At 40.9% G+C, this 11,960-nt stretch overlaps 2 protein-coding genes across 4 annotated transcripts; both read left to right on the top strand.

The window, feature by feature from the left end:
• The first annotated feature begins 1,848 nt into the window (after positions 1–1,848).
• Positions 1,849–4,390, top strand: LOC116049276 (trophoblast glycoprotein-like). Of its 2 annotated transcripts, none has more exons than XM_031298796.2 (2): positions 1,849–2,645; positions 2,872–4,390. In XM_031298796.2, the coding sequence occupies exons 1-2, from the start codon at positions 2,386–2,388 to the stop codon at positions 3,839–3,841; spliced, it is 1,230 nt and encodes a 409-aa protein (XP_031154656.1). In that variant the 5' UTR covers positions 1,849–2,385; the 3' UTR covers positions 3,842–4,390. The 2 variants fall into 2 exon arrangements, with proteins under 2 accessions (XP_031154656.1, XP_031154658.1); XM_031298798.2 differs by having other exon boundaries at positions 2,546–2,645; positions 2,796–4,390.
• Positions 4,391–4,969: 579 nt separating this feature from the next.
• On the top strand, positions 4,970–10,495 carry kdf1a (keratinocyte differentiation factor 1a). Of its 2 annotated transcripts, XM_036006697.1 has the most exons (5): positions 4,971–5,157; positions 5,239–5,333; positions 5,673–6,730; positions 7,117–7,191; positions 9,722–10,495. In XM_036006697.1, the coding sequence occupies exons 3-5, from the start codon at positions 5,692–5,694 to the stop codon at positions 9,802–9,804; spliced, it is 1,197 nt and encodes a 398-aa protein (XP_035862590.1). In that variant the 5' UTR covers positions 4,971–5,157; positions 5,239–5,333; positions 5,673–5,691; the 3' UTR covers positions 9,805–10,495. The 2 variants fall into 2 exon arrangements, with proteins under 2 accessions (XP_031154659.1, XP_035862590.1); XM_031298799.2 differs by having other exon boundaries at positions 4,970–5,333.
• The last annotated feature ends 1,465 nt before the right edge of the window (positions 10,496–11,960 follow it).

Below are 11,960 nucleotides of genomic sequence, written 5' to 3'. Positions count from 1 at the left end.
GTCATCACATCACAGATGTAATGTGATAAAGTAGATGAACAGCCTGTATGTGTTTTGCTTAAAGCAGCCATATTATGCTCATTTTCAGGTTCATAATTGTATTTTAAGGTTGTACCAGAATAGGTTTACATGGTTTAATTTTCAAAAAACACCATATTTGTGTTGTACTGCAGTGCTCTCTCTCACTGCTGCAGATCCTCTTTTCAGCTGGTCTCTGTTTTAGCTACAGAGTGAGACCTCTTTTCTTCTTCTTCTTCTGTACTATCTTTGATTGCACTCGCACATGTGCAGTAGCTCAGATGTAGATCATGTCAGCTAGCTAGCTCCATAGGCAGTAAAAGAAAGGCTGTTTCTACAACTTCGGTCAGTTACAAGGCAGGATTAGCTGGGAGACTTCTAAATGAGGGCGCACATGTAAGTAGTTCTTTTGTAGATTATGGTGAACTTGTGTGTGTTGTAGCAGTGCTTTGCTATTGAGAACGAGGTAGCATGCTAGCGTTAGCATGCTAGCGTTAGCCATAGCGTTAGCATGCTAACGCTACGAGCTAATGGTTGCGGTTAGCCTGCTCGTTTCGGCTTGTGACTTCACAAGCCGTGTCGATTTTGAACAGCTCACCCAGAGACTGAAGGCAGGACACATTCAGAAACCGTATCTCACTCTAAACAGCATGGATGGATTTTTTTCAAAGTTTGTATGTGTGGAAGCACCAGAGACACAACAGAACACCCCAAATCCCAGAAAAAGTGATTTTTTCATAATATGGGCACTTTAATTATTTTCTGTACGTCTTATTAGATCATGTGTATATATACAAACTTTAATTTTTTTTTTCCTTTTGGACATTTTTGTGTGTTTTTTTTTCTGCACTCTTGCCTAAACTTTTAGTTGTTGTCCATTAGCCCATCCTCTTTCAGTCACTCTGTTTTCTGATTTGTACTTGTCTGGAGACTTTTAAATAAAAATCAACACATTTATTTATTTATTTTTTAAATCGATTATTAACTTATCAGAATCAATAATCGAATCGTTCAAGAGAGAATCGCGATGCATCTAAGAATCGATTATTTCTCCCACCCCTAGTGAGTAAACTACGGTGTCTTCAAAATTCACCTTTACTGTTTTTCACACAATGGGCTCTGTGTTTTGCTCGTATTATAAGAGTGTTGCACCACAGTGGAGCAATACTGTTGAATCCAGAGACTTTTTCATGAATGGCAGTGATGAATGTGTTTCCGGACTGGCTAATGTACATTTCAGTGATGAATCACTACAAAAATGGATCACATAATCTTAATGCTGAAGTATTCATCAATTATTTGTCTAAGAGATATGAGTCGCTTCCAAAGATAGAAATTATGTAGGACCCACGTGGGAAAAAAAGTGGTATTGTGCTGTAAAAAATGCCCTTCTCCCTTTAATCCTCTTTCCTCTGTTATATAAAGACAATGTGTAAGGTGTTTACTTTAACCCTTGTGTTGTCCTCGGGTCGAATTTGACCCGTTTTCAAAGTTTTTTATATGATGGTTTCTTTCAACCAAATTGCCTAAAAAAATAACATGGCTGCATGGATGTATGTTGTATTGAACCCATCCTCTGATCTTATCTATTAGTCAAAATAACGCGTCATTTCTGCTTTTTTTAAACCCGAAAAATTAGGTATAATGTCATATGAATTAGGTTTATTGAACAGGAATATAAAAAGCGTTGAAATAAGTGACAAAAACGTTTAAAAGCAGAATCAAAAGCATCGAAAGAAGCGACGTAAACGTCGGAAAGAGCACCAAAAAAATTCAACTTTGACCCAGAAGGACGACAAGTTCATGATCGACGGGAAGACAACACAAGGGTTAACATGAGTGTATTCTTTGCTTCTCTCCAGACAAAATGCTTCCTAACGGTTCATCCTCATGCTGGAATGTTACATAAAATTATCTTTATTTTATTTTATTGATTTGTTTTGTTATGCTATGTACCCAAAAGAGTGTTCTTTATTATTGTATATCTCCATCAGTTTGATATTTATGTTTCTGTAACTTGGATGTGCTGTATACAAAGCCTTTTAAGTCTCCCCTGGCAGACTGTGGTGTAGGTCACTGGCTGTTGATGCCCTTACCGTCCTCTGTACCTTTAAGGGAACCATGTACCTTTTTCATCCAGCAGATTCTGCTGATATGAACTACCATCAACCTTTATATCCAGAGTGGAGCACATGAGGAGGGGCTGATGCTGGAGCACTCTTTGCTGCCTCTGCAGCATTTGATTAGTTTGTGAGAACAAAGCTGTGTTTAGAATTTGATTAGTTAATTCACATGGAATTAAGTTGTTTTTTTTCTGCTGTAATTCAATTTTTTTAATCTTTATTTTTAATTGACTATAATTTAGAGATGTGTGCTTTTGCAGTCCGTGTGTTTTTGGGAATCCTTCTCTGTGCACCATACCACTGCTTGGAGTGTCCTTTTGGCTGTGAGTGTTTTGCCATCACTCGCACAGTAAAATGTGTTTCTAAGGATTTGCTCACGGTGCCTCAAAGTATTCCAGGATATGCAAAGACTGTCATCATCACAGGGAATAATATACACCGGATTGGACCACATTCCTTTACAGAGCTGGAGAATGTCACCAACATAATTTTAAGCAATAATAGGTGAGAATGTCAGTGTTTATTTATTTTGTGTTATTCATGTATATTGAGCCATATTTGGATAATATGACTACCTTTCTGTGTATCTAATAAATAAATAATGTTAATAATGTGGTTTGTATTGCTTTACTTTGACAGTTTTTTTTTTTTTAGATGCGAGTTGTCTTCAAGCATGAAAATAATACTTAATGTCTCAGGACAGATGTTACAGTGTAAGTCATCTTCACAGGATTACAGAGATGTCATCTGACAGCTTCTCTGCTCTCATCAACCTGCGCTTTCTGGACCTCAGTGAGAACCAGCTGGCCCTCATCCATCCACAAGCTCTCAGCATACCTGGCAGTCCCCTTCAGGAGCTCAACCTCAGCTGCTCCCTGCACAACTTCACTGCACTGACAGACCTTACCACGGCTCTGCGCTGGGGTGGCCTCAGTGGGCTCCTCCGTCTCGACCTCTCTGGGAACCAGCTCACCCTGCTGCCCCCAGGGATGTTCTCCCACCTTCCCGACCTGCAGCAGCTCTTTCTCGCTAACAACTCTCTGACGGCTGTCTACAGTGGAACCTTCTCTGGTATGAACCATCTGGAGATGCTGGACCTTACACACAATGCCTTTATGACATTCCGGGCTGATGCTCTACAAGAGTTGAAGAAGCTTGGGAACATCCGGATCCTTCTTGGAGACAACCCTTACACCTGCTCCTGTGAGATCAGAAACTTTGTGGCCTGGCTGAATGAATCAAGAGCTCAGGTAGATGTGGATGCTGTAAGGTGTGCCTCACCAAGAGGGTTCAGTGACACCTGGCTGAGAGGGCTCGGTGTCCATGACCTCGGATGCGTTGTTCCAGTACAAGCAGAGGTGGCTGACCTCACCCTGCAGACGTCCTATGTCTTCCTAGGGCTGGTGCTGGGGTTTGTGGGCATGGTCTTTCTCTTTGTGCTCTACCTGAATCGCAAAGGTATGAAGAAGTGGATCATTGAAATGAGAGATGCGTGTCAGGACGTTCTGGAGGGATATCACTACCGATATGAGATTGACTCAGACCCTCGGCTGGGGCACATCTCTGCAAATAACCGAGGCAGCATGGCACAAGGTCATTTAGGATTAGCTCTGTCACAGCAGCTGCAAAGTGACACCTGTATTGTCCAGCTTCCTACAGACACACAGGTCAAACAGCTGACAACCTCTAACAACCTATGATCTTTTAATGAAGCTAGAATAATTTAAAGCAGATGTAGATGTGAGATGTCACTAGCTTTACAGTTAATGTTTTTGAGCTTCCTGTACATACTGCAGTTATTACTTTTAAATCTAACCAAGTGCTTTCATGTCTTCGAGGCACTTGTATCTGTATATTGACCTTAATGTTGTGTGTCTATTTTACATTTTATAAAAACATAATACAAAGGCTACATTGAAAACATACTCTCATTTTCTGTCAACTTTGTTTTTTGGTATTAGTGTCATGACTTTAAATATCTTAACATATTACAAAAGACCAGAAAAATAAATGATATAGATGGTAGCTCAATAACATGACAAATGTATATTGACTTAAGAAACTGTAATCCATAGACACCCAGTAAATTATATAATAAGTACTACGATTAATCCTTAAATTCAGTTAATCTTTATTGTGCTAGAATTCATAATGTGACCTGTATAACAATATTCAAAGGAATAGATATTCAATCTACTGTATGATATGAAATAGTATTTGCATTAATTATACAATAAACTTTTGATGTAGGCCTACTTCATTTTTTTGTGCCCCTGTTTTATTATGACTGCAGTGAAACCAAGCTACACAGACTCATTTTTCTCCAGGTGGCCTTACTATTTCATTTCAAAGAGTGGGTGATTAAGTGTTTCCATAGAGGAAAAATAGGGCAGAATGAAAGATATTGCTTGGTAAAAACACCTGCTGGCTCTGCAGCTGTGCACCTCTGTGTGCATGTCAGACCTACCGTGTGTGTGTGTGTGTGTGTGTGTGTGTGTGTGTGTGTGTGTGTGTGTGTGTATGTGTGTGTGTGTGTGTGCGCGTGTGTGTGTGTGTATGCGCGCGTGTGTGTGTTCACAGCATGTGTGTGCATATATGAAAAAGTCCACTTGTCACAATGTAATGTGCAGAATTTCACCATGAGTTATGTGGCATCACATGGTACTAAATTACAATCTGACAAAAGATCAAAAGGTTCCCTTTTATATCAGATTTGCAACTATTTTCTTTTTCTTTTCCATATTTTTCTTTGTTTTTATTCACTGGTCCTCTTTTTGTTGTCTTTTATTGTCCTTCCCTCCTCTTTCCTTCTTCTGTGCTCTTATATCCGCCCTAACATGACGTCACGACTCACCTGTGGGTGGGTGTAGGATCTGGATTAGCTGTAACCGCAGTTAATAGCCAAACATTGGAAACTCACGGCAACGCAAGACTAACACGAGACTAAGTTTTACAAAAAAAGGAGACGACGCGAGTGAGCCGAGTTGCGTTGTTCGGTTGAGGCATCCGACTTCAGGTTTGCAAAGTTTGTTGTTTCTTGGAAGTCACCTGAAAATCTGTGGGCGGTCGAAATCCGTCTTTCTTTCTCTGTTTGAAGCGCTAGCAGAAGTTTTCTCTGTGAGACTTCCGCGGTTTGCTCGCCGAACAAGTTATCTGGGATAAAAGACAACCACAAGCGTTTCCACTTATGCGGTAAGTGAACGTTTTGTAAGTAAACTTAAAAACGTTTAATGTTGAATGAGTTTTGGTCTGAACTGTTTCTCTGCACATGTACTGTAGACCAAACATGCTCCAAGAGCGCGACGAAATGGGTCAAATTATTATCAGGCCATCAATCAATGCACTCATTTTTATTTACATTCTCAGAATTTCCGGGAGGTTGCTCTACTGGCAGCCAGTGTTAACCACGTAACTTTTCAATTCAGGCTATTTTAATGTGTCATGGTGCGTTTAATGCTGCAAGCCTGTGATGCAGCACAAGAGGAGGTTTACACCTGGTTATTATTTCTAAACATGCTTCTCCCACACCAGGTCCCAGGTATTCTGAGCCATGCCTGGCCACAGCACAGGGGCTCCCCAGGCGTCCTGCCACCATAAACACCATAACTCCAGAGCAGAAAAGTACAGACCAACTCGGACTATATCCAAGGAGAGCACGGCCAGCCAAGACTCCTACAAGGATCCTCGTGGGGAGAATCTACGTGAGCACCACACTGACCACTTCCGGTACTCAGAATGCAAGAATGGTCGCAGCAGAGGCCACCCGCGAAATGGCACGGCTCGGGGCTCTGAGACTATAGGATTTATTCCTGGGTCCGCAGACAGTACGCCTACCAACAGACATGCCTGTGGCTCTTGCGCCTCCGTGGGTTGGAGTGGCTGTAAGGCTCTTATCTGCTGTGTACTGACCTGTGGATTTTATGGCAGCCGAGAGCCCTGCCTGCCTGTTAATGAGAGCTCCACAGACCATCCTCCTAAAGCAGGCAGTGAGCCACACCCTCCTAATGGCATAGCTGTGACCAGCCCCACTTGTGGCATGCCTTTGGAGTCCAGCAAGTCTACCAAACCATCTAAGTTGCCCATGAGTGACAGCTTCCGCTACCCAGATGTGCGCATCGCAGGTCAGACAGTAAAGTATACAGTTGCAGCCCCCAAACGAACCCGTACACCCGGCAAGGGGGAAAGCCAGCGACCTGTCAGCAACACCAGCCTGTTATCCCGTGAGGACTATGACTTAGATGACCTGGGTGACACAGGCACAGACATTGACTCTCTTATCACCAAGAAGCTGCTGGAGCTTTACGCCCTGCACCAGATTGACCAGCTGGCCAAGTGCACCTCTGACTCCTCTTTCTCCCGCAAGACCAACGAGATCAGCGAGCTCATCTACAGCATCGCTCAGGACTACAACCTGGAGGAACAGGAGGCAGAGTGCAAGCTGGTGCACGGAGTCATCCGCATCAGCACGCGAAAGGGCAAGAGAAACAAGAGCCATCAGTCTACAGGACAGCGTACTAATGGGAGGAGTGACGGGACTCTCCCTGACAGTGGCAATGAGACCATGACCAACACTTTAATGAGCAGTGACTGTAAGAATGTCATGCGACAATAACCATTAACATTTACTGCTGTATGAATAATAATAAGATACCACATGACAACTTTTTTCACCACCATCTGGCTGCAACATACCAAATACACCAATCATCTGATCTGTTTTCCCTGAATGACTCACAGTGTCTGTTGGCACGCTGTTTTTGTTTGGCTCATAGTTTTTAAGCCCTAATACACCAGGCAATGACCTCACAATAATTGGTTAATCTGAGACAAGTTGATACAGGTACACGCTGTCTTGTTAAACATATTGCCGCATAGCCAAGATGACCGGATTAGTTCTATAATGAGACTGCATTAATGTCTGTTGAAGCTCCTTGTCTATCTTGTGCTCATTTTGTCTTTTCGTCCACCTCCACAGTTCCAGAGGTGAAAGTGTCGGAGCAAACGCCATCAGATGAGCTGGCGAGGAAAATGAGACATTACAGCGGGAGAAGTGAGTACATTCTGGGATACATTTATGTCTTCCTTTGGGTTGATGTAAATGCACATGAGCGGAATTAAGAGTTGGATTAGATAGATTACTAGAATCAGTCAGCACCAAGAGTGTACAAGCGTGTGAGTAGTGGTTAGAAATATTGCACATTTTATTAATAATTGTACACTTTGTGCTGATGGAGATACCGTCTTCATTTGTCCTGGTCATTGAGGTATAATTACTACCCCGGTGAATCAGTGTGTGGGGCTCAGAGGTCTTTGCAGTCCATTGTACCTGCTGCAGCTGCAGGGATTTTCTCACATCCTCTCTACCTTCCAGTAAAATACCTCTCTTTAACCAGTGAAAGCCCCACATTCCTGCCCTTTTCTTTGCATATTACAATCCCTCGCTCATTAGCTGCCTCCTCCCCCTCATCTGCCACCTTACACCCGACTATCAATCTGCCTCATTCTCCCCTCCAGCTCAGCGGTCATTCTACACCACCTGCCAGAGCAGCAGATCGAGTCCCATTAAATATATGCCACATAATGTCCCATGGTTTATTATGTAATTTTAGCGAACAACTTGGGTTACATATGGATTATTGAGCAGCAGCCTCTTTTCTGATGTTGTTGTTCTGCGGAGAGCCGGTTAAAAGTACGGGGTGTCCTGTTACATGTCTTTGAATGATGGTACACCACATTGTGTGTCCACAACTTTCACTATGTGGCCTGTGAATGTGTCAGTGTCCCAGTTAAACTTTTTGTGTCTCATTGGGTCAAATCAATAGAACTATATAAACCTATAATGTATATTTTAAAGCAGCCATATTATGCTCATTTTCAGGTTCATAATTGTATTTTAAGGTTGTACCAGAATAGGTTTACATGATTTAATTTTCAAAAAACACCATATTTTTGTTGTACTGCAGTGCTCTCTCTCACTGCTCCAGATCCTCTTTTCACCTGGTCTCTGTTTTAGCTACAGAGTGAGACCTCTTTTCTTCTTCTTCTTCTGTACTATCTTTGATTGCACTTGCACATGCCCAGTGGCTCAGATGTAGATCATGTCAGCTAGCTAGCTCCATAGACAGTAAAAGAAAGGCTGTTTTTACAACTTCGGTCAGTTACAAGGCAGGATTAGCTAGGAGACTTCTAAATGAGGGCGCGCATGGAAGTAGTTCTTTTGTAGATTATGGTGAACTTGTGTGTGTTGTAGCAGTGCTTTGCTATTGAGAACGAGGTAGCATGTTAGCGTTAGCATGCTAACGCTAACGCTACGAGCTAATGGTTGCGGTTAGCCTGCTCGTTTCGGCTTGTGACGTCACAAGCCGTGCCGATTTTGAACAGCTCACCCAGAGACTGAAGGCAGGACACATTCAGAAACTGTATCTCACTAAAACAGCATGCATGGATTTTTTTCAAAGTTTGTATGTGTGTGGAAGCACCAGAGACACAAAATAACACCCCAAATCCCAGAAAAAGTGTTTTTTTTTCATAATATGGGCACTTTAAGATGTACATCAGTCTTAAAAAGTTTGCCCTTTAGACAACAGTTCTGTTGTTGCAGCTGCCAACTAAGACATCTGTAATTATACGCTTATAATGTGCATCAAAGATGAAAAACAAATGTGAGCACTTCACAAATGTATTGTCATTACCTTAGAACAGCACAGAATAAGACAGATAGCTGCACTAGGATCAAAAGAATTATTCTAAATTCTGGAAACTGTGATTTGTACTGAAAATAGGTTAAACAATTTCTTATTTGTAAAATAAAATCTACTCAACAAAGCCCAGTAAATTACACATAAAGCAAGGAATCTGAATTATTCTGCCAAATGTTGAGCTTTTAGTGTTTGTGGTGTGTTGCAGTTGCCCTGTTTATCCCTGTTTCCTCAGGCTGTCTGCCCCCGCCAGCACATTCCTGTTTTACCTGTATGAGGTGTCATGCAAAAGCTCACAGTTTCACAACTAGCATACCACAGGCTAGGGCGAATCAAGAGGGCTTGTTCTATATAAAATCTATCCTTCAGATTAAAAGTAAACTCAGACTTTTTTTAGGATACTTGATTTCTTCCACTTACTTTTGTGCATGAAAAATGGCTCAATTTAAGTTCATTTTTGAATGCGTCTGTGTGATTTATAGTTTCTCAGATTAAACATGTAACTTGCACTATTTTCCATAAGAGGGAGACAAAGTACATAGAGTGTCATGCTTAGCATGTGTGGTCATAATAAAAACATTAAAGGGGGGGGGTTACTTTCCTAACCATATTCCTCAGTTTGTCTATCTTTGTAAAGTTGTAAAGTTTTCACATGATTATAAAGCGATATGCAACACTGACAGTTAACTTAGGCTTAAACATGATCTGGTAAAACAAGAAGAACACTGTGCATGAATCAGATGTGGTTTCTTAGAAAGAGTTGTGTGTCCACAACTTTCACTGTGTGTGTGAATGTTTCAGTGTCCTGGTTAAACTTTTGTGTCTCACATTTGTGCATGAAATGTGTTTTCAGTGCATTAAATAAAGCTCCTTCTCTCACAGCTTACTCCTCCAGCACCACCACACCCTACTCGCCCTACCATGACACCGAAACGGACTCTTCAGGCGCGCCGCTTCTTCTCTGAAGGGGGACACAGACACACAAGTACCTGAACTGACAAGTGATGTAGCCAACTAGATGGACAATGTTACCCTTCTGCTGTCATTTTTGTTGTTGTTGCTGTTACTGAGTGGAGCACCTTTTACCCTGGGTAGTGGAACTGCTGCTCTTAGTGGTCTAGCTAATGTTTGCTATTGGAGTGTCATTTAAATTCATGGACCTTTTTTTTTTTTTTTAAATCTCTCCAGCAAATGACCCATGGAGGAAACAATTATTTTTATTACACAGGGAAAGACAATGCCGTTTTTTATGTATTTGTATGCAGTGTTTCAAGTTGTTTTCAGAAAATAAAACATGACTACACTCCATACAATCTTAGCAGTCAGGCCAGACGATAGAGACTGATGGTAGAATGTAACCGTCCTCATTCTTGTCTGTGATAGTTTATGCAAGCCATTGTGCATGTACCCTATCGATGTATGTATGCATGGGCTTGTTAACTCCTGCTAGTTAGATTCCTCGAAAGCATGTTTTGACCTGAAAACTGCATTAAGCCATATTTTGATGTACATATTTTTATGTCAATGTTACTGTGTTTTTTTTTTAACCATGTGTGGCATTTGGCCACAGTTTTTTTTATTTTTTTTATTCACAGATAAGTCTTGGTTTTTAACAAAATAAAAATCTCCATGCTTGTTTATGCCTTTTCGTGTGCATGCAAGAAAATGTCTTTATGGTTTTTAAGTAATCTATTTCTCATTTTACCTTACAGAAAATGGGTAATAATGCTTGATGCTTGCAGAGCTTTGTACCAACCTTTTTCTTCTCTCCATTCATGCAGCTCCATTTGTTTTGCAATTATTTTCTCTCATATATCAACAAGTCTGTTCTTCACAAGGTTTTCTAATGCTGTGTTTTTAGCCTACTTTTCTTCTTTAAATCTTTGGATTATTGTTGTCAAGCTCATCTCCCTGAGGTCACTGTGTTGTACCAGGCAGACTTTTTCCGCCCTCGGCAAAAGAAAGAACTTGTTTGGCTGGTTCTGACAAAAAGGAAATAGAATCCTGGGGTTTGTCTTTGTCATGTATTGCGAAGGGAAGAAGCAGTGCACAAAATCAGTCTTATCCTGAAATTTGGGTCAAATGAATGGAACTATATAAACCTATAATGTATATTTTAAGATATACATCAGTCTTAAAAAGTTTGTCCTTTAGACAACAGTTCTGTTGTTGCAGCTGCCAACTAAGACATCTGTAATTATACGCTTATAATGTGCATCAAAGATGAAAAACAAATGTGAGCACTTCACAAATGTATTGTCATTACCTTAGAACAGCACAGAATAAGACAGATAGCTGCACTAGGATCAAAAGAATTATTCTAAATTCTGGAAACAATGATTTGTACTGAAAATAGGTTAAACAATTTCTTATTTGTAGAAATGTTGAGTAGAAAAATCTACTCAACAAAGCCCAGTAAACTACATACAAAGCAAGGAATCTGAATTATTCTGCCAAATGTTGAGCTTTTAGTGTTTGTGGTGTGTTGCAGTTGCCCTGTTTATCCCGGTTTCCTCAGGCTGTCTGCCCCCGCCAGCACATTCCTATTTTACCTGTATGAGGTGTCATGCAAAAGCTCACAGTTTCACAACTAGCATACCACAGGCTAGGGCGAATCAAGAGGGCTTGTTCTATATAAAATCTATCCTTCAGATTAAAAGTAAACTCAGACTTTTTTTAGGATACTTGATTTCTTCCACTTTTGTGCATGAAAAATGGCTCAATTTAAGTTCATTTTTGAATGCGTCTGTGATTATAGTTTCTCAGATTAAACATGTAACTTGCACTATTTTCCATAAGAGGGAGACAAAGTACATAGTGTCAAAGCAGCGGCCCGGGTTCGACTCCGACCTGCGGCCCCTTGCTGCATGTCATTCCCCCTCTCTCTCCCCTTTTATGTCTTCGACTGTCCTGTCGAATGAACACCTAAAAATGCCCAAAAAATAATCTTTAAAAAAAACAGTGTTTGCCTTAAATTTTGAAGTTGCCTCAAAATTAGAGGAAGAAACTGTCACACTGTATTACAATATATTTTCAGTTTATGTATGCATTATTGAAGCTAAAATAATGGGGCTTGAGCAATACTTGGCTGCACATGGTAGTAATAATGGACCTGTCTGGG

This window comes from Sander lucioperca, chromosome 10 (assembly GCF_008315115.2).
Source record: "Sander lucioperca isolate FBNREF2018 chromosome 10, SLUC_FBN_1.2, whole genome shotgun sequence".
Lineage (NCBI taxonomy): Eukaryota > Metazoa > Chordata > Actinopteri > Perciformes > Percidae > Sander > Sander lucioperca.
Note: the sequence above shows the minus strand (reverse complement) of the source record. Positions and strands in the feature narration are given on the sequence as shown.